The sequence below is a fragment of the Calypte anna genome, chromosome 4B (genome assembly GCF_003957555.1).
Source record: "Calypte anna isolate BGI_N300 chromosome 4B, bCalAnn1_v1.p, whole genome shotgun sequence".
In the NCBI taxonomy this organism is placed as follows: domain Eukaryota; kingdom Metazoa; phylum Chordata; class Aves; order Apodiformes; family Trochilidae; genus Calypte; species Calypte anna.
In genome coordinates, this window is record NC_044249.1 from 17,544,662 (window position 1) to 17,568,139 (window position 23,478).

Below are 23,478 nucleotides of genomic sequence, written 5' to 3' on the forward strand. Positions count from 1 at the left end.
GAAAACACTGCTCTTAAATACACATTGCTATATCCTGCCACTCCAAGGGTCTGCTACAAAGCCAAACACACGTTGCAGTATGACATTTCTAGATAAACAGGCAGAACATATCTAAATGGTGGAAGAAGTAAGTTTTTTGTTCAAAGGATTCTGATTCATAGTGAAACTGTGTCTTTCCAAATGCAAACTTTAAATAGTGACTGCCTCTGTGATTAGGTTACTGTAAGTTTACTTAAGTGTTGAGTTATTGTCTGTGATTGTGCTATGGTATTTAGGCAGAAAGATTGTGCAACAGGAAGTCTATGCTGAAGTTCAGAAAGGATTTTTGTTTTTGTGGTCAAGGTCAGTGCATGTATTTTAGCTCTGGGGACTCTTAACAAAGTCTGAGATTCTCTTGAAGAGGCTTTATCCTAACTATTTTTCTGAATTTTGTTTCTATGCTTTGGGGGCTCTAGCATGCCACTTAGCACCAACATTAGACAGAAATAACTTGGTTGAAATCAATAGATATTGTGGTGTGAGGGAGAAATCAGACCACACCTCTATGTATTTTAGATAAACCATTATTTTTAAGGTTTGAGTTTCATGGTATTATATGTAACGATTTTCTGAGATAGCTCTTGTCAGAAAAGTGACTTGAAAGTAAGAGTTTATAATGTCATATTCTGTTACCTGTTTGTCAACAGAAAAGCAAATATAATCCAGAGGTGCTTCAGTTGTAGCTCTAAGGGAATCGTGCCATATTTTTCCCCGTTCACCTTCAACAACTTATATAGTTCTGTTTCCTTTTTTAATTTCCTTTTTGCTAGCATTCAGACTTGGTGTCAAATCCTGGTTTTGCTGGACTGACAATTAAGAGGATGACCATAACATTTCAGTTTTAAAATGAGCACAGTTATTCTATGCAATATGAATGAAACTTGCCATGTCATTTCTAGACTTGTTTCAAGGCAGTTATGTTTTATTAATGCCATGATATAGACTAGTTTGAAAGAAACATGAACATGCTTTATTTTTAGGGTGTTTCTAAGTAAATTTCATGTGGGGTTTTATAATGAATTTCCATTCAATGATAGTAATTATTCTCTGGATAAATATGTAGCTTTACACTGTGTATTGTATTCTTTACCACACTATTAGTTTGGGATTTATTTTCTAAAAATGACTGTGTGAAGGTTTTATGGCCATTTCTGGTAGCAATGGTAACTTACCAAGATGCAAGATTTTTAAAAATTGTATTAAGGCTTCCAATTAGTTGTGATTGCTGGATATTATTGCAAGAATCTGTGTACCAGAAATATTTCTATGCATGTCAGTTGCAGTAGAGGTTAAGGAATTGCTGGTTTTATGGCTGTTGTACCCATGGAAAAGCAGTGTATGGTTTTCACATCTGACTGCCTGTCTGCTGTGGGGAGCACCTCAGAGTCAGCCCATTGGATCATGAGTTGTTGGCAGACAGTGGGAGAACAGAAAAGAACCCAGTGTAGTGGCCCTTGCTCTGTCTTCTTGAGGGATAAAAACTGTTTCAGTAGTTAAAGAACTTGAATGCCAGAATGTTGAAGGACTGGCCTGTCATCCTGACTTAATCAAGGGCAGATGTAGAATTTATGGGTGCAGGGTGTGAACAGTTGAGACTCTGAGAGTGTCTCCTTCAGCCCCAAACCTGAGCTTGGTCCCTGAGCATGCTGCTTCTATTGACTTCTGAAAACCTTTTTTTTCCCCAGCAGTTGTTTTTCTTCACCAGGTATTTTGTACAGATGGGATTCTACTAATTTTCTATGCACCAAAATGCAAATGAGTCTTTTGGGGCTTGCTTTTTGACACAGGCTGGGACTTTAGATGCAGGGATTGCTTGTAGAAGGTAGCTGGAGAACCTTTGTCTATTGTGTTAGTATTGGATTAACTTGTATTGTCAAGCAAAAAGCAATGTTTTTAAGTTCACATTGCAAAAAAATCTGTATGGAAATTTACATACAAGAAATCTAGCCTGCTTCACTTTGCAGTGTTTAAAAGTACTTGTTTTAAAGAAGGGAAAAAATATCATGTACTTTATTCTTGTTTTTCTTTTTCCTTATCTCCTCAGGAAGTCCCTTTTTTTCCACCCGCGCTTAGCTACTTTTGTGTAAATGTAATGGTTTAATATTATTCCCTTGAGTACTTTTGTATATTTATAGCATCTATACTGTTAAAAAGATGCTCTCTAAGTGTCTCGTTACAAGGATTACTTTACATTTTAAGACTCCATAAAGAGGATATAAATGAAGTCTGCACTTTCAACTGATTTTTCTTGCCCCAGATATTTACTGTGTTTTTCTTTGTCGCTCCATGATGTTCCAGGCATGATGTTGATTCAGGGAGGGACATTTTATTCATATTTTGGAAGAGCTTTCAGTGGTGGATTATGATGTGTGTGTTTGACTAAGCTCTACAGAATTGTTTTGTAAAACTTTTAAGTCTAAGCAGACCTAAGTAGATCAGCAATCAGCTTGCACACTTGCACAGTATATCTTCAATAAACTCAAAGTTTTGTTCTTGCAGGCTGCATTTTCAGTTAAATTTTAGCAGATCATAATCATGTATGTAAATTGAATACTCAAATCCTCAGCTGAGTTGCTTATGGTACTCCATAAGCTATACTCCTACAAGTCTGGACAGGGAATTTCTCACTCTGTCTAGAGCTCACAAAGGTGTGGAATCCAATCAAAGCATAAACCTTGAGTAAGCTTGCACTGACACTTCTTAATAGTAAGGATGTAAAACAACTGTACTATTCCCTTAGTGGATTTATCAGTCTTCATTGTTTCATCTTCGTGAACCACCATGACACGTTTTTCTGAGGTCTTCAGGGTTTGGTTGATTGCTGACTGTAAACTTGTTTGTTTTACTAGCTTCAGTCTTTGAAATCTTTTTCTGCCATCAGAATAAGTAGACTAGCTCTAACCTAGGGGTTTTATTCCATTTTCATGGCCTGAGTAACAAATCTTCTCTCTTTCTTCATAGGCATTCGACCTCCGATCATGAATGGGCCCATGCACCCGCGCCCTTTGGTAGCGTTGCTGGATGGCAGGGATTGTACAGTAGAAATGCCTATTCTGAAGGATGTAGCCACAGTGGCATTTTGTGATGCTCAGTCTACACAAGAAATTCATGAAAAGGTAATGTTTAGAGATACAACTAAGAGGTTTCAAAAAAACCAGAAATATTTTAAGGAAGATGAGCAGATACAGTGTTGTGTCAGCTATGAAAATATGTTGAGTTATTGCATTTTAGTTAATGGTTGATTTAGTGAGTGTCTGGTCAGTGCCAGTAAGTGATGAAATATGATGATGAAACAAAGATGAAAATATCTGTGTTTGCTTTTGTGTGGTGTATCTTTGACTGGATGTTGTTCATATGCTTGCCTATTGAATTAGAGTTGATGAGAATCATGGAGAGATACCTCTGGGAAAATTTTATTTTTACATGGTGTTTTGAAATTCTTCCTGGAAACATTGTTGCTTAATTTGCAGCTGAAAAGTTGAATCTTAGTATTGGATTGTCTGTATGAGGAACTTGCAAACATCTCTCTTCAGCCAAGGAGTTGTGCAGATCTGGTTGGGAGGCCTTGTGCATTGAGAACTGACACTGCTCAAAGAGTTTCAAAACAAATGCTAGCCCAAAATGTAGTTAGAAAAGAAAGTAATTTTAAAATCCGTTCTGACTGTATCTAACACCCTTCCTGGTGCTTTAGCAGCTGTAAAGCAACTTGTGATTCTTAATGTTGCCAGAGGTTATCTCGTTTTCTTAGAGGGATACTCATTTTTTTATCACAATAGCCAAGGGAGTCAGCTGGCCAATACATCTACATTTTCTCTTCAGAGACTTCTTTCAGCATGCGAGCCTCATGTCAACCCTGAATCCTTGCTGCCCAATGCTAGAACATTTCCACATCCATATTTCTGCTGAGGTAGAATTAATTTTGCTGAAGTCACTGGCCTCAAAGGCCAAATATTCCTTCAGCTGATAAAGGATGAAACCAGGCCTTACAGCTTCTGTGAAGGTGAAAAATGTAATAAATGGCAGCAGAGGAGTGGTCAAGTGCAGTGAAGGGCATTCAGAGGGCCTTCTTTGGGAACACATTTTCTTTGTTTCCAGCAAAGATTCACAGCAGACAAAAGCACATCCAAGTATTGACTTAAAGGCTCAATAGGTGTTTGTCCTGTCTCATGTGCTGCTGAGCCTGATTCAGGTGTGAAGGAGTTGTGTCAACTGACCCAAATTGCCTCAGTCTTCCTATTTCTCTACAGATACCTCATTAGGCTTGACTTACAGTAATTATAAGCAGCCTTTGGGTTTGTGACAGATTTTCAGAAGCTTTTCACTGTTTTGAGTTCATCACTATTACGATGGTTCGTTTGCTTCTCATGTTCTTGAAATACATAGCATTGTTAAACATTTTAAAGTGTATAGGGTGAAAGATTTAATATCTTTGACTTTCTTAAGAAGACAGCAATTTGAAAATAACAGGAACTTGTTATCAGCTGAATAAAGCTTATTTTCTATAGTCCACTTTATGTCAGCATCTTTCTGGTGAGAACCAATCAACCAACTGTTCAGCTTGTTATTTCCTAACAAACCATCTTTATTACATTTTAATTGTTAAAACTTTTAAAATCTTTAAGTGATAATATGTTGTTTTCTTTCTTTTATAAACAACAGAGAAGACTAAAGAGCTCTATGCTGTATCAGCACAGCAAACAAGAACTGCAGATTCTCATCATTCAGGCAAACACAAGAGATGGCTTCCCTCACCTGAAGTCCTGAATGTAGTTTCTTGGTGGAAAACTACAAATTTTCAGATTTCTTTTTGCCCTTCTGCCCTCCTTCCCACACAAGATCAGGCTGTTGTCAGAACTGTAGTCAATAATGAGTTCTTAGGTTATTTTCTGCTGCATCAGTACTTGCCTAGCACCACTACCTTGTTTTCTTCACATGTGTTTTAGACACAGTAAAATTCTGATGCAAGTAGGAAAACAGAAAAAATTAAAATTGTGCCTACTAGGATATGATCTGCATTACAAACATCTTTTTTTTCCAGTTCATTAGTTGTTTCTCATAGTATAGTTAAAATCTTCTTTTTGGATGATTTTTGAATTATAAGATAGATGTGGAGTTGGCAATATTATAGTTCTGATCTTGTATCTCTTTTTAATGTGCTTGTACTGTCATATGGAAGACCATCTTTACAGTGCATAAACTCAGAACCTAAGCTATTTTGTTGTGACAGTCTTAATTTGGAACAGTAAGGTTTTATCAAAACCTAATGTTAATTTCAACCTTCTCTTTAACATCTGATAAAAAAGACCAGTGTTTTTGCTGTGCATACAACTGAATTCAATATTTTGATAATGAATGAGAATCTTAAAAATAACTTACCTGAGAAAAAATGAAAGAAGTGAAAGCTTTTCTGTTTTCATTCATAATTGGAGATTCATACAAATGGATAATGTTGGGGGTTTTGGCTTTATTTTTTAATTAACAAGGTTATCTTGTAAAGATTGAAGATGATAATGATAATTATTTATTTCAATTTTGATGAATATTCAACCCAAGCTTTTTTTGCTTGATTCCCTTTTTTTATATATTGAGAAATAAAATGTGATGTCTTACCTCCTTCCAACATTATAAAAATAAATACAAAGTTGCTTTATTCTTGCTGTTTTCCCATCTCACAGCAGTGTCAAAAGTTTGAAACAGATGGATTCTATTTACAAGGACAAAATAATATGTGGACAACAAATAATATAAATGCTGTTCCAATTTTTTTTGTAGTTAATAGCAGCCTCATGTTGAAGTGAACACCATAACACTGCCAGCTGCACCACGTGTATATTTTTTATGCTTTGCTTACTGACATCAGCACCATTTAGTTCTGAGGCATCCAAAGAATTCCTCTGTGACTGAATACCTTGCCTTAGAAACACTGAGAATGTTCTGTTATCACTGGTGTGTAGTAAATGAACTTTTCAGATCTTGAGACTGGAAGTTGGATTTGCCAGTGGCAATGTTTCAGGTTAAGTGCAGCCTTACAAGAAGGGGCAAGGTGCCAATGTCTGCTCTGAGCTAATACCCTTTAAAAAAGCAGAATGGAAGTGCTGCTGTACCCAGCAAGCAGCATGTATCAACCTTACAGACAGATTAGAGCCAAGTGTTGCTGGTTATCTAATAGCTTTGTCTTTCACTTCCCAATACCAGGTTTTAGTGTGAATCATTGGGCCTTGAAAATTGCTGGTGATTATTAAGAGGATTTTAAAGGCAGAGTTTTGTGGGTTGATATGTTGTCATCAGTGACTTTTCATGATGTAATGATCCCTTGGTATAGATGTTCAGTCCATCATAGCATCTGATAAATGTGAATGGAAATGAAACACAATCAGTCTTATTAATAGAGCATAGCAGTTAACACAGTGAATTCCTGTTAAAGATTTTTTATTAAAATCTTTTCTTTAGTAGAAGTGTCTTCAGAGTCTGTAGTCTCAAATTCACTTCTGTCCCTTTAACTGCTTAGAGTTGTCAGTAAGTATAATTTTAAAAGGAAGTTTCCTATAGGCTATGCAGGTTGTTTGTTTAGTTGTGTATGTATTTGTATGTATGTGCATATATTTTTCATAAATCTACTTTTGAAAGACTAGAAATGCATTGTCATATGTCATGTATATAAATGTATTGTATACAGTGTGCAGATAAGTAGATTTTAAAGAGAGTTTTCAGAAGCTTGCAAATAAGTTTTGTTTATGCTTGTTTAAAAACTTTATATGTGTTTGTGTTTATGTACAGTATAAACTTAAATATTAACATTTAGGATCTACACTAGACTCTATCCTGGCTGACTAAAGTGTGTATCATGAAATGGGTAGGTTAACTGACAGCACCATGGATCACAGGAACCTAACATAGAGCTGATAATCTCATAAAAAGAAACAGGAACTTGTAAAGAGCAGCAGATTTTTGGAGACATACTAAATACCATTTGAGCAAGCTGCCTTTTCTTTTTGGTTTTAATGTCAGTGGTTTCACATGGACCTTTTGTAATGTAGTGAGGCTTTGAGAGCAGCTCCAGGTCTGCTGCAGCCTCCCCTTGTATGGCAGATCATTGATTACAAATTTGGTGTGCAGCTGTTTCTTGGAAGTCCTGCTTAGTTTAGGGAATTTTTTTTTTCTGCCCAAATGTGCAAAATATCTCGGCTCTCATAAAAAAGTCTAGCAATATACCTTCAGGTGACCATAGAATAGGAGGCCTTGCTGTTCTGTTCTTTGCATATTATGGTACATTTATGCTTTTTCTGTCAAAATAAACAAGAGGTTGAAGAGTTCTTCACCGAATAATCTGAGTTGTATGTATTGCAGCATTTTGGCATGATGGCTAGAGTAGCCTTGTGCTGAGATAGGATGAAAATAATAGATCAGAAAGTGTTTGTAAAGGCTTTCAACTTCCAGTGCTGGAGATTTGTTAACTTCTTCAGAACAGAAATGTCTCCTACTTCAGTGTCATGTGTTCTCTAAGAGCCTTGGGGACCTGGCATGTTGAGGAAGCAGAGCAGTTGTTTTGAGGCTAATGAGCAACAGACAGAGCTGTCCAGGCAGCTGTGATTGGAAAGGATGCCATCTCATTGAAGAGGGCATGGAAAAGGCAGTAGCTTCACCTGGAAGTAAGTCTGAAGGCATGGAAATTATGCAGATGGAGTATATAATCATTTGGTAACAGAAGGAAGGCAGCTTGTTTCCTGTGTTTCCATCTAATATGCCTTCTTCCTGAAAAAGAAGGAAGAGAGGAGTGGCTGTAGAAGGTACGTGGCCACCTCTGCTTGTGCTTTATCAAATTTTATTCTTCTTTCCACAGGGAAGATTGTGAAAGGGTATTGTCACACTGCCACATGCTTGTGCTGATCTGAAATCTCTGGCTTGCATGTTAAATGTTATCTCCCTGAAGCTGACACGAGTTTATATCTTTGTAAAAAATTGTACTGATTTTGGTGAATGATGTATAAATTTCATTACTGAAAGTGACAAAAAGAACCACGTGTACTCCCTGTTTCTCTCATGCATCCACCACTGGGTGTGCTTCTGTAAGTGAGCAGTAAATTACTCCTATGCAGTTATTTTTTATAAAGATTATTTCATCTCCCAGAACTGTTTACATTTCAGTTTCATGTGTTGTACTCGGATTTAGTTCAAGTTTTGATTTTACTCATTGACAAGCTTGTCAGACTTCCTTGTGTGCACTTAGTGAATGTAATGACTGAGAATGTAATTTATACAAATAATTCCTCATATACAGAAACTTTCACTATTAGTTCTTTTAATCTTTAAGTGGCATTATTAACATTAATCAATGATGAATGTTTCTGACTTCAGATTTTCTGCTATTATTTTCTGCCTTTTTGTTATACTTCAATCACATGGCTAGTTGCAAGAAGCAGTAATATAATTTAATTATCACATTAATGTGAAATAATACACAGTCCCAGATTACATTTTTGGCAGTGCATTGCCATGCTATAACTGGTCTGTAATCCTGGAAGAGGCTCAAACACTAAAAAGAAAATGAAAAAAATTTTAATGGGTATCCCATACCATGTGTAAGTATTATCCTGTGGAAAAGGCTAGTGTCAGCATTAAGCCATACATAAGAATATTTTTCCTTTTATTGAACATGTTCCCAAGCTTCCCAGTATTTTTTCATCTCGTAGTGCCAAGCATAACCTAGATGAGCCCAAAAATACAGTGTGAGGGGTCCAGACTGGTGTTCTTAAGAGTCCAAATTAGAGTCTTGACTGGTTAAGAAAATATGGATGATTTTGAAATGAAAAGCAGCTTCGCAAGTGAAAGATTTTAAAACATAAGTGTTTGAGCCACAGCACTGTCTTTTAGCCCCTATTTAATGCAGTCCTATCTGAATATACAAAACTGTGGGGTACAACAGTGGCTTTTGCCAGTCTTGGAGAGAAGGGAAGGAAGGATCTGGCTGTGACATGTAAGGCAAATCATCATAAGCTCCCAGCCAGTATAGGTTTTGACCTTAGATAACTGAACAGAGGATTTTTTCTCCTGCATGATGATCATCTAGAGCAACCCTTGCAGGGACAAAGGAGAGGTATGTGATAAAACCCAGAATGAAGGATTTGGGTAATTGGAGAGGACCCAGGGTATCCTGACCTTGAGGATCTTGATGCTTGAAGTAGTAAGTGCTGTGACTCGAAGGAAGAAATTTTACCGTAAACTTGGGAGTGCAACAGAAACATGTACTTCAAGAAGAGGGATCTAGATTTCTGTGTTAGTCAGAGAGTCAGCTGGCAGCTTGCTGATGGCCATGCAGAAACATCATGTCATGTGAGATTTGAGCAGGAGAGATTTCCAGTACATGCACTGGTGTAACATAGAGACCTCCAGTAGCACACTGGGTGCAGTCGTGATCACCCAAGAAGAGCTGACTGTAGAATTCTTTTCAATGGAGAAGTGTTAGACTGATCAAGGGGGTAGAAGGACATCATTCTAGACATGACTAGAAGGACCAGGCTTGTAAAGTCCAGGCAGACAAATGCTTAGAGGGGATACAATTGTTTGTAAATACCCTTGGGTTGGAAATGCCAAGGAGAGAAAGTACAATTCAAGCCAATGGCCAACACTGGCACCAGAACAATTGGATACAAGCTGGGCTGTGAACAAATTGAAGCTGGGAATGAGAAGAAATTTCCATATTGTTGGAGCTATGAGATTTAGGAACACTTTTCTTTTAGGAATTATTTGGCCAAAAAACCCCTAAGGACATTCTAGGTGAACACTCAGTCTGTGAGAGATTCTGTGTCTTGCATAGACTGCCCCAGGCATGGGCTTTGACTTGGTTCCTGCCGTCTGTAATGTTGCTGTAGAAGCAAAACCAATGAATTGTTTTGTGTGGTGTTTTGTTTTGTTTTGTTTTAACACCATGTAACAGCACAAGGAAACACATTCTGCTGAGTGCAGCCTTTCTGACTGGTGATGCTAGATGTAATCTCCAAAGGACTTTTTTGTACCTTTTAAAATCAAGGAGTTTTGTGTGTGTGTAATAGTTTATAAGATCAGAGCCTACAGCTGTTCTTTGAATTATGTTGTAGCTGCATTCTTTAAGGATGTGTAACTTTTTTTTTTTTCAGCTTTTACTCTGACAAATCAAAATTCTGCTTAAAGGATTCTGGTCCTTATCTGACGTAGAACTAGGGTTACCAAACCAGAAGCACCTGTTGAATTAATATAATTTTGTGAAGTATGGAGTAAGAAGTGGTTATCTTGCATTTTTATGGAGTTTGGATTTCTTCTTTATGTATTTTAATTTTAAAGTCACTGCTGCAGGTCTTGGATTCCAACAGTTGTAATCCTCTGTGTGCAGCAATGTGTTGTGCTGAAATTTTTTAAAGTTATTTACATTGATGTTCATTATTGTTACTTATCTTGCAGTACCCTAAGAAATACCCACGTGAGCAAAAATAACTTGGATAACACAATATACACGTACCAAAGTCTATTGAAAAAGAAATATGAAGCTTCTGCAGAATTTTTATGTGAAGTGCATCACAGCAACCTATTGAAGTAATTTCACCTACTTAGGTGTTGAAAAGATTTGTGTGTGTTTTGTATCTTGTAGAACAATGAGGATAGTAGGCAGTGCATTGAAGGTGAAAACAGAACTGTTTTGAAGAAGTGAAATGATACAATTTGTGTATAAAGACAAGAAAATAATTTCTGCTTTCTGGACAAGAAACATGTCAGATGTGTCACTGCTTATTTGGTAGTAGAATTTGGAATTGCTGTGAATGGCATACTAGGCACTTTCCTCTGTACCCTTTCCTCTTCACCTCTCTTGATTAGGTTGGATGAACTCTTTAACAATTTAAAAGATACTCTGGCCTTTAAGATGCTGTCAATTTACTTTTGCTTTTTAGGCTCACCCCCTCAAATTTTTTCTCTTGCAACTTTTTTTGCTTTTGTAGAATTTTTTTCTTTCTTCCTTTTTTCTGCATAATGTCTAGTTTGGCATCTCAGCTCTACCAGTTCATGTGCCTTCCAGTTTTCCAGTGAGGTCTTACACAGTTGCAGTACAAATACTCTAAGGGACAAACACTTTGTTCTTACATCTTAATGGACAGATTTCACTCTCTGTCGTCTTAAGGGTTTTGTAATGGTTACTGAATGTTTTTTATTCAGTTATCAAGTTGTTTAATAGGGCAGTGAATGTCTGTACCAGTGTGTGGATGGCAAAGAGATATTGCTCTGTGACTCCATTCAAAACTGAATGTCAGCTGCCTAAGCATAAGATAAGTGTTAAAAGTGAGTGCTTGGTCCCATGTTGTGTTTCATCTGCAGATGCAGTCCGGTGGTACTTTTACTTTGGGTTTGATATTGCAGAGCATCTCCTTTGAAATGAGAAGAGTTTTCCTTCTTAATAAGAACACAAATATAGGTCACTTAGTTCTTCTAAAGCAAATCTCATCAAGCTAGAACGGATACATCAGCTGAAAAATACTAAGTAGAGGCTGGAGGATATTTGGAGAAATAAATCTTAAAATAAATAAACTGGATTTAAGGATTTTGACAGTATTTTATACCTGAAAATATGTATGCTGATTGAGCTGAGAGACTATGACAGAAAAAAAATGTGTTTGGTTTTTTTTCTTTTTTCTTCCATTTTATTTGTAGGTACTAAATGAAGCAGTGGGTGCACTGATGTATCACACTATCACTTTAACACGAGAAGACCTGGAGAAATTTAAAGCACTTCGAATAATTGTCCGAATTGGCAGTGGTTTTGATAACATTGACATCAAATCTGCTGGAGATTTAGGTATGACTCCTAAAGACTTTATTTTACCTCTTCTGCTTACCTCTAGAAATCTGATAGCAACTAAGTCTTCGCATAAGTGTTTTCTGTACAGTTTGTACTAACATGGTATGTTAGCTGTATAATTTTCTCATGGAACTGTTTAAAAATAATTTTGGAAATACAGTAGTTAATTATGTGATAACATTAGCAGCTTTGTGACAGGATGAGTCCACTCGTTCAATATGAATCCAAGGACTAAGGCTGTAATTTTTCATCTCTTTCTCTTTTACCCTTTGTCTATTTTAACTACTGCTGCTGTAATCCAATCACAAAATATAATTCCATCAACATGGCATACTACTGTTTAAATAAGAAATGAGAAAGTTATCAATTGTCTCAGACTTAGTTATGATGCATGAGATTTAGTACCAAACCACTCCATAAAACAGAAATACAGATTTCATAGGAGACTCAATTGTTGGTTCTTCAGAATAAATTAAGATACTGGTTCTTAGTGTTCCACTGTAAAAAACAGCAGTCTGATTTGTACTTTTATTGCTTTAGGACAAACCCTCTCTTACCTATAATCTAAAGGTCACACTATCACTCAGAATAAATGTCTGTCTACTGTGTTTCTTTTCTAAGATCAAGGTGACCAAGTATATTTCCCATTATGCTGTTAGAAGATCTTGAAAACATTTACTGCAATGTGAAAGTACTCGCTTCTAGTAATAACTCCATTATTAACTCCATTAATAAAAACTCCAACTCACCAAGGATGGTGAGGGGCTGTAATATGGTCTATCAGTAAATTACAGTAAAATAATCACCTTTTCCTAATGGCTTCATAGTGTGCACAGCAGGCAGAAGCTCACAACTTCTCTGAGTTTTTATAAAGATCAGGTCTGAAAGGATGCAAGGCTGTGTTCCAGGATTACAACAAGTGCCCCAGTTAGGTGCATGCTCTGTGAGCCCCAGAAAACACCTATGTAAGTAGAGGTTGGCCTGCGGTTAAATCTGAGACCAACAGCCAAGAACTAGTAACAGGTCCAAGGCCCTGGCCAGTCAGGAGTCTGATTTGTGCAGAGGAACCCTGGTAAGTGGAAAATCTGCAGGTTTGTTGACTCTCTGTGCAAGTCTCCATGCTGGATGGTAACCCAAGTTTATAATCTAACTGCATCTGCATCATTCTTCAAGTCAGAGTAAAACAAATTTGGGACAGTCTCATTTGTATGAAATGTTAAATGGCCACATTTCTGATCAGTCTGTTTCTGTGTTGTGATTAAACATAAGTTACGTAGTTAAGATCCATCCTGTTTGTGCATTCCAGCATATACAAAATACAATTTTCTGCTCTTGTCAACAGCCAGTAAATGCTGGAGGGCTCGCAGGATAGTATCTCTGATTTTAGTAGTTAGAGTAAAATGGTTGAAATGAAATACTAACTCACAAATAATGGGATGAACCACTTTCTGTTTGCTGAACTAATAGAAATAATATGCATCTTGAGGAGATAACATGAGAGTTAATTTCTCTTTATAAAAAAAGCTTTGATTCATTCTTGAAATACAGTGATGAATCAGACCTAAAGTCTAAAAGTCTTAGGTACGTTCCTGACCTTTTGGAGTAACTTTGAATTATTTTTCAATGATTTGGCTGCTGGGGTTGTTAACAGCTTTCCCTGTTCAGTATTATCTTTGTATTAGCACTTTTCTTCTGCTTAAAAGGCACGAAAGCAGATATTTCTTGGATAAAAATCTTCAAGATCTAATCTAATTTTTCTCCCATTTATTAGTTGTTGGTTAGAAAAAACGTATTAGTTGTGAGTCCAGCTGAATGCAAGTGAAGTGGGAGTCAAGGCTGATGCCAGTTGATTTGTAAGATTTTCAGCACTGAACCTCAGCACAAGGTCACTGAAAGTAGTGGGGAAAGGGAGCATAGAAGTAATGGATATGAGAGAAATGTGCTGTCTTTTCCTACTGGAAATGTCTCTCTTCTTCATTTCCTTGCCCCTCTCTTAGTGTTTTTTGTGGTTCACCATGTCTCTGCGTTTCAGAAATTATTTGATTCTAAAGTTGGTGAAAAATAGGCAAAAAGAAATTCCTACAGTTTAGGAGCAAAATTACCTATCCTCCCCCAAGTTCCCTAAGGAAACGTGTTAGGGAGGAAGGTATTAGGTGAGTGCAATTCCTTATTTCTCTTCCCAGATATGTCATACAACTTCTTAAGCTCCTTTTAAGGCATTGTTTTGTTGGTGCCAGCTATCAGGAGATATGCTTATTGAATTTGCTTTGTCATCTAAAACCTGCATTTTTGCTCCATGAAAGAGCTGCTGTATAAACAAGTGCATCTGTTTAATGTTAGGCACTGAAAAGGATGCTACTATTTAGTCTTGTACTTCTCATTTGCAGTATTTTTTTCATTTTAAAAAATGGTGACTTTCATACTACTGTTGATGTTAGCAGGATGCCAGGATTAATATTACTGCAATTGATGCTATTTTATCTTTATATAAGTCTCAGAGTGACTCGGCAGACACCATCTACACAACAGAGAAAAGTAGTCCTGCAGGTTCCTATGTTGGTTTTTACTGATCTAACGAAAGCTATAAAAAAGTACTGAGCATTTGAATGAAGGTATATGAACATAAAACATGTAAAATATGTTGTTGTCACATTATTGTTATTACTATTATTGAAGAGAATTTTTTTTCCTTGCTTTGTAAGATACACTGGTGTTAGCTGAGGACTCGCTGAATATTTATTTATGTAAAAACCCAAACATCTAGAGAGTGAAAACAGTATTAGGGTGTTTTCTAGAATACAAAACACTTTTTCTGAGTGAAATTATACTGTATAGTGTTTGTGATCTCAGTCAGCAGAACTGAGAAACAAACATTTGTGGGAGCTGATGATTAGAGAGAGATGATGTAGTAAACAGAAAGAAGGAAGAGAAGTGAAAAAAGGTTCAAACTTTTTCTAGTAAACATTTCTCTTGACTGCTGTATATTGAGTACTGGAAGGTAGAAGCAGAATAGGATGACTTGCATGCAATTATAATCACTTGTTGCCTGATATTTTTTTTGAAGTAAAGAAGGAATATTCAGAGTTTTTAATCAGTCCACCTTCCACAGTTGGCTGGAAGTCTGTAATGGTCTTTTATCTTCTTGATGTTACACCCTTTTCAGCTGGTGACTTTTAATCTCTTAGGAAAATGAACTTACTTCTGCATTATCTTTAAATGCCATGAGAAGCAGATTTTGTATTTCTCTGTTGACAATTAGCTGAGTTATCTTTCCAATTTGAGAAACCACAAAAGGACTTGGATTCTGTTTGTTGTTGTAATTCTACATCCCAAGTGCAACACTAAACAGTTTGTCCCTCCCTGTGTCACGATTACTCAGACACCAGTTGGAAATACTGAGATTCATCTTATGAGAGCTTTATAAAAGTTATCATTATAAATTATTTTACCTTTTTTATAACTTGTATAGATAACTTCTGGGAAGATATCTGCTCACTGGTGGAAATCTCCTTGCACAACTAAATCTAAACAGTGATCACTAACTACACTATTGAGAGCAAGCATATTTCTCTGTGCTCTTTCAAACTGCTAGCTCATTGTGAACATGAAATGAACACTTTTTTTCTGAACTACCTGACAACTCCAGTACTTTGTGTTTTCAGTGGTCAGTTTACTGTTTATTGTAGCTTCTGGACACAATAAATAGTAAAAATACAATCAGAAAAAATGTTTGCATGTAGTTATCAACTGTTATTCAAGTATTCTGTCTGCCAGTACAGTCAGAAACTTAGTATTTGTTTAAAAATAGGTATTGAAATACTTACAAATTTAAACATCACACTCTTGAATTACTGTAAATGGGAAAAAGTAAGAAACATTTGGCAACTGGTATACTGTATACTTTCCCCCATTCTTTGCAGGGATCGCAGTGTGTAATGTGCCAGCTGCTTCAGTAGAAGAAACAGCAGACTCTACCATGTGCCACATTCTGAACCTGTACAGGAGAACCACCTGGCTTCACCAGGCTTTGCGAGAAGGCACGAGAGTACAGAGTGTTGAACAGATTCGGGAAGTGGCTTCTGGAGCTGCCAGGATCAGAGGGGAGACTTTGGGCATTATTGGATTAGGTATGTTGGCTTGAATAGGTGGTTTAATGCTCCTGACCTTCTTTGCTTGAAAAGACATGATGAAGATTTGAGCTATAAAAATGGAACACTTAGTTCACTCCTCTCGACTTCAAGCATTCTGTATAATACTTCCATCTCTGATCTTTGTGTGCCTAGAGTTTTTCCTCTTAAGACATCATCTTTCTTTTTTTTTTTTTCTTTTTTTTTTCTGATGTTCTCTGAATTCTCTGAGCTTCTGTACATCATTCTGTTATCATATTGCCTGGTTTCAGGCACACTGGTTGTAATAAAAGGAGACACCATCACTTTCCTTTTTTAGGAGAAGGTTCCTGCTACTTCATCTCACTGTCACATGTGTATATTTCTTATCTGTTGTCACATCTGGGGTGTGTTTCTGCTTTTTTCCTTTTACTGTTTTAACATATCTGAAGAGTCTTTGTTTCAGAAACAATCTGCAGAGTTGTTATATAAGGCATTTGGTGAGGCTGCATCTGAATTTTTATTTCAGCTCAAATTAGAGGAAAAAAAATATGCAACTTTTAAATGTTTCCAGACCTAATAAAATCACCTACTTACCTCTGCGAATGGCCCTAAATGTGTTTCAGCATCTAACAGATGGACAGGCTTGCTTGAGATGAATTAATTACTGTCTGTTACAGAAGTGCAGAAGAAAAACAAGCAAGTCAGTTTTTGTCTAAAAACTATTCAGTCTTATAAAAGATCTGATAGATTGTGGATGTAATTGCTGTGGTATTCATCCACAGGAATTAATAATATGATCTTGACAACAAGACATCATACATAAATGACTGTTCAGTTACACATTGCTGTCAAAAAACTCAAGCCACGAACTCTTACGTTTGGAAGCTGAAAATAGCCTGGTGTTATTTCATAGTATTCATTTCAATGAGTATTCAAGGCAGCAAAAAATTCTTCTCAGTCAAAGAATTGTCTTTAAAATATGGCTTTCATAAAGTTACTCGTCAAGTTGCTTTCTCAAATCTGTACCCATATAATTATGCACTTCAATTAAACACACAGTGATTATTGCACCCACAGTCACAGTATCTGTACATAAATAATAGACTATTGCCTGCAGCGCTTTAAAAATGGAAATGCATACCTTATTTTCAAAATTTAGGCTTCTGCTCCCAAGCTGGGTGCATATTTGCTGGAGATACCTTTCCTATTGACATTGCAGTTTTTGTATTGCAGAAATTCCAGATTAAGATTAGAAAAAAAAAAAAGGGGTAATTTGTTACTGACTTTTGAATCTTGTGTTTGTTGTTTTTGTTGTAAATGATTGAAAAGTATAGAGGAACAATTTAAAAGGCTAGGTTTTGATTTTCCTTTTAAAAATCAAGCTTTTTGTGCATATGATAAAAGGTTAGCAAAATCTGATTTTAAAAGGTACACATCTGTTTCACTTATTAACCAGTAATTTTCCCTAGCCTTTTATATATTTGCTTTGTCTTTTCCTACAATAATGTTCACAATTTCAAGCAAAATCCAAGTTTTTAAGTCAGCTTTTAAAACTTCCACTGTCTCTTTTTGTGCATGCATGTGAATGGGCACAACATTCTGATTCTGACCTGATCTGACAACTCCTTTGTACCTATGCATTATTGAAGAATAAAAATGTAGTCTTAGAAGATATGGAAATAGAATCCTAGAATCGTTTGGGTTGGAAGGGGCCTTTGAAGGCCATCTAGTCCAACCACCCCCCCTGCAGTGAGCAGAGACATCTTCAAGCAGATCAGTATTCTCAGAACCCTGTCCAGGTTTATCTTGACTGTCTGAAGGGGATGGAGCATCTACAACCTCTCTGGCAACCTGTGCCAATGTCTCACCAACCTCATTGTAAAAAATTTCTTCCTAATATCTAGTCTAAATCTGCCTTCTTTCATTTAAAACTATCACCCCTTGTCCTGTCACTACAAACTAAACCTGAAAGTTTGTTGCCATCTTCCTCCTTACAGGTCCCCTTTAAGTTCTGAAAGGCTGCAGTAAGGTCTTCTCAGAGCCTTTTCTTCTCCAGACTGTAGGGTCTGGAGTTTACATGTGACCACTTCAGGCACTTAAGCTGTGATATACACTTTTTTCTATGACAGAGCCCTGTGAGATGCTACCTGTCTCTAGTTTTAGACTAAAATGGTGTATTTACAACCACCTTGAACAGAGTGCCTTTGGGGTATGTTTCTCTTCTAGTGGCCTGTTCCCACATGTGTACTTTTCCCTCAGTTTAGTTTTTCTTATTTAGCCCTGTCACCCTCAGCAGTGATGAGCCACTAAATGGCTGTAAAATGAATACATTACTCACAGAACAAAGAATTCTCATCATCTGTTACTAAGGCCTTCTTTCCTCTAGTTCTGTGCAGTGTTGTTAGTGTGTGTCCAAGGTCATCTCAACCACAGCTGTGTTTCTCTGTTCTTTTCTTAAACTTGTGGTCTCTTTAGCAGTGGTTGCTCAAATTTGTCACTTTGCTGCTGAAATAGCTAACACCAGACCTTCTCTTCACATCTGTTCCTGGGCTATGCTCTTGTTAAAGATAAACACCCTAGCTCTTGCCTATCTCTGTGCTAGGGAATGACTGTCATTCCTTCCCAAATTCCAGCTACTTGCTTCCTTATCTACTGGTGTAGCCAAATCTCAGGACTCACTTGCCTTTTTCTTTCCATCACCCACTCTCTTTTAATTGCTTCTTCTCATGCATATCCCTGCTTTGACACTTGGTCTATCCTGTTTAATCCTATTGCTCCATGCTCCTCCTTAAAGTTAACCCCATCTCTCATCCTCTGCTTGTATTGAGCTTCAAGATAAGCAGAGACTCAACAGCAGAATGCCTCCTTCATGTGCTTGTTGGAGACCATCATTGTTTTGTTGTTTGGTTAGCCTCTGAGCACACTTAGCCAGTGTGTCTTTCTGTCTTTATGAAGTGTGGGATTCTTTTAGCCTTACATAAATAATAATATCACATGATTAAACAGCTGTCTTTGTCACTTTTAATCTTTATTACTTTCCAGTGCCCTGTATTTCAAGTGATGCATCACAGGCTTGGATAGGAGGCCCTGCATTCAGAAAAAAAACCCAAAAGAAAGCCATATATCTATAGATATTTTGGATTTTTTTGAAAGGATAGCAGTACGTAAGTACTTGGATAGATAGATAGATAGATAGATAGATAGATAGATAGATAGATAGATATCTGGACCTAGTTCTGCTGTAATGATAATTTTACAGCAGTGAAGGCAATGTAGTCACACTCCCTTCCCCTTCCTTCCCAGTTACAAATGCTGATGACTAATAACTAATGCATTTCCTCACTCAGGAGAGGTGAAATTCCTCCATATACATTTGTCTCCACATCATGATTAATGTCCTCATTCAGTTTGTCTTTCCTCACCTGCCTTATTCTCTAAACAGTCCCATGGTCCTGACTAGATGTTGGCCAAAGTACTGATCTGCATCATCAGACAATATTAAGGCTTAAGAGTTGGGTGGTATTACAATGCAATAAATGATGTACCCTGAGCAGTCCTGCTAGGTCTCTTATGTGCTCAGCAGGAAATGTAACAGACCAGCATTCTCCACTTCTCAGAAATCTCCCAAGAGGTAGGAAAAATTACCCAGATTCTCCATTATTGTTGCATAGAGAGGAAAGAGCTGCTAAGTCAAAGCACTTTTTCTTTCCATGGAAGTCTGCAGACAAGTCATCAACATTTCCATGGTATCAGGAGCATTTTATAAAATTTCAAAATACAGCACAGGATGCTCATTCTGTGCTTGAGGGCTGGGCTGGAGTCATTGTCAGCTGCAGCTACTAAACTGTCAAACTCAAATCAGGTCATTGGCAAAGGCAAGGTCAGAGAGTCCTATAAACTGGGAGACTTGGTGGGAGCAGATGGGTCAGACTGTAACAGGAGACCCAGGGGTTTTTGATGAGTCTCTTTTCAAACTTCTGGTGTCATTGGAATGATGAATGGGCTTTCCTAGATCTTTGTATAATTCTTTAATTTCTAAAATAGGCATTTGTTAGTTCCTGCTTTTTTTGCAACTGTATGCAACATGCATTTTCAGCATTCTTCCCACACTCCAGACCAAGAAGTTGATTTAATATTTGAAACTCTAGAATTTGCCTTCCCTGGAAGCAGCCAAAAATATTCATAACAATTTTGTATGCATTTAACATAGAGCTGTACTGAAGGTGGGATGCTTTGTGTGCTGTTCTGTTGCAGTTGATGTGCAGAGGTGGGCTTTGAGCCACCCATCATACCCGGGAGAGTCTCACATAATAGAAGTTTTTCAGGAAAGGAAAAAAACGTTTTAGGTTTGTGTCTGTACCATATTTTTGGACTGTAGTTTAAAAGGGAGTTGTCATATTCTGTGTCCACCCATGTATTTGTCTGACAATGGAGACTAACTATGAATTGTCAATTTCATAAGAGTTTTATCCCATAAAATAATTGCAATCAGGCAGTTGTGGGCAGAAGTACATGCATATGATTCCCAGGTGCTTCAGAAGGAACTTTGTGCACATTGAAGAGAGCTTTGGTTTATTAGCGTGGTTGCAATGAATGGAAAGTGTAGCTCTAGCTGCAGAGTCTGTTGTAAGAGATTTCACTGTCATGAATCCCCTCAGGTATTAGTGTTGTAAAGAGTGTTAAAAAGAACAGATGACAGAAGGTTGCATATGTAAATGAATGAAACTGGAGTAAAAGTGATACGCTTCCTATATAAAAAAAATTGTTTACAATTGTGTGAAAGATTCCTTGAGCTGTGAACATGCCAAAATTTGAAAATGTGTTTGTATTGAAAATTGTCTAATTCAAGTTTATAAAAAGCAGCTTGAAAAGCAAACAAATAACATGTATGCAAGTATTGAAATAAAAGATTCTGAAGGCTATTTTAACTTGGTGTACCCGAAGAAAAGCAGGCAGCCCCCTTCAGATTGACATACTGCTTAATATTCCAAGCACATCTGTCACTAAGCACTGCAGAATTGCTGTGTTCAGGTTAAAGGATGAACAAAAAAAACCTCTCTTCCTGTGGCTTTCTGAGTTTATTCAGAGAGAAACTGAACAGCAGAGGGGAAACCCCTTCAAGCACAATTGGAAAGACACAAAATTTCCCTGTGTTAATTTGATGCATTTTTGAACAAATTCAGATGTTACAATAGAAAACTTGTTGAGTTTATTTTTAAATGAGACATGATTATTATGGTGTGTCTAGTGATGCTTTGAAATGCCTTTTTCTAACTTTTATACCACTCCAATATGAGTATCTCTTGTCTAGTCTTCTAACCAGAAAAATGTGTTAATTCCTATTCTTTAAAGTACCCTTACTCACTAGGTGTACTCACTCAGGTTTTTTTCTCCTTGTTGTAGCAGTGGTGTAACTAAGGGGAACACACACCTCCTGTGGCATAGAGTCATGCCCAAACAGTGATTCAGTCACAACTCAAAGTCACCATTTACCACAGTAAGGAAGGTGGAACAGAAAAAAGCTAAGGTCAATGTGGGTACCAAATGATACCACACCTTTCCTCACTAGGTGCCACGTGTTGGACTGTATTTCTTTGTTACTTCTGATAGATAAAAAACTTTTTAGAGCCTTAGATGATCAGATTTTTCTAGGTATTTTAATGCTGAAAGAATGTTACTCAAAATGAAAGATTAGTTCAGAAAGGAGATTCCATGCATTGAGAATGGTTGAGTTTCAGATTAAACAAATTATCTTTTATTGCATCCATTTTTGAGGATTAATTTTATAGCTTTTTATTAAAGCCAGCTGGTCCGACGTGGATAAGATTAAGTCCTTGGCAGGATGTGTTCACAAGCAGCAGTGTTTTACCATAAACAGGCCCAGCAGGCAAGCCCTTGTTTTACAGAGATTATTGCAGATTACATGACATCTTTTGGCATTTCAGATCTCTGGTTGCAAAAGGTGCAAACATCCTCCATTTTTTTGAACAAAGCAATGTGAAACAGCCCAAATGTAACATTTCTGATCTCACTTATGATTTAAAATGGGGTGGGAGCTGCCTCTTTTTTTATTATCATCTATTTACTGTACAAAACTATACAGTTTCTTACAAGCAGTTGCAATAGGAAGGATGAGGTTACCTTACACCGGCTGCTTCACATCTGTTCTCATTGCATGTTTATCTTCTTCTAGGGCGTGTTGGGCAAGCAGTAGCACTACGTGCCAAAGCCTTTGGCTTCAGTGTGATTTTCTATGACCCATACCTCTCAGATGGCATGGAACGTGCTCTGGGACTGCAGAGGGTGAGCACTTTGCAGGACCTGCTGTTCCACAGTGACTGTGTAACCCTGCACTGCAACTTGAATGAACACAATCATCATCTTATTAATGACTTCACCATAAAGCAGGTAATAATCTCTGTGGGCACCCTCCACACTGGTGCTAGTGGCTGACACTGTGTAAAATTTATTTATGTAAACAGGCAGATTCTCATTTGAAAGCTGTTTCTTTCCCTTTTGCTGCTTTGACATCAAGCAAATTTATAGTTTATTAGGAAGTAGCTGGCAGCTTAGGTTTTGCTGATTTTATTGTCATTTTTGCTCAGTAACATTGTGGTTGTGGAAACTATTTCCTCTTCTTAATGTTGCTCAGATTTAATAAAGTCACATTCATGTAATAGCACTTTATATATGTCTTCCAGTAGCTATTTCCTTAACCTGTGCATTTTCAGGTAAAAGTTCTGCCTTTCACTCGTGTTCCTCAGTTTGAGGTTTTTTAGATGCAATTTAAGGATTATGACTAAATGGCTCCCCCCTGTGCTCAGTCCTGATGCTTGCAGAGCACTTCATGGATGGATCACATTTACAGCATTGCATTATTTGGAAAAATGTTTCTTGGAATTAGTACTAATCTCTCCCCAAAGTTTTAGGTAATATTAAAATAATTTCAAAATCTAGGTGTAGAAACTTCTCTGCTGTTTTCTAATATAATAGTAAACCTTTACATTAAATGTTTAGTTTCTGACTTGAAGTGTAGGTCAGAGTGAGAAATCTAATGTTGAGATATAAGAATGTAGGTAGTGTACAGAAAAGAAACTCTTAAGATGTAATAGTTTTGCTGCTGTTTATAAATGCAGTGTTTGTATGTGTTGTAACAATGATGGCAGCAACCTTTTGCACTCAAATCATTGCTTGGCTTCTGAGAAATAGTTTCACTTCTACTTTTGAACCTTAGAACTAAATTAATTACTAAACATGTTCCACAGTCATGTATGATGGCAGAAAACTGATGGTACAGCACACTTCTTGATTTAAGATTTTACAGATTTTGCAGACCCACCCCAACCTTAAGTCAGGGTTTGGGATCTAAAACTCAAAAAATTAGGAAGTGTAAAATGCAAATCTCTAAGATAACAGAGCTGTGTCACCCTGCCTTGAATGTTCTTTTTTGATGTGTCCTCAGGTACATTTAATGGGTATTACATTCTGAGATGTCTTTGCAAGTAGACA

At 37.0% G+C, this 23,478-nt stretch overlaps 1 protein-coding gene across 5 annotated transcripts in view; it reads left to right on the forward strand.

Moving 5' to 3' along the window:
- The window catches only part of CTBP1 (C-terminal binding protein 1), a 61,271-nt gene that overhangs the window by 23,680 nt on the left and 14,113 nt on the right, over nt 1-23,478 (forward strand). For all 5 annotated transcript variants that reach the window (XM_030450361.1, XM_030450364.1, XM_030450360.1 and 2 more), the window contains 4 exons: nt 3,001-3,155; nt 11,713-11,857; nt 15,781-15,987; nt 22,163-22,377. In XM_030450361.1, the coding sequence (XP_030306221.1) occupies nt 3,001-3,155; nt 11,713-11,857; nt 15,781-15,987; nt 22,163-22,377 (722 nt within the window). The remainder of the gene's footprint in view (nt 1-3,000; nt 3,156-11,712; nt 11,858-15,780; nt 15,988-22,162; nt 22,378-23,478) is intronic.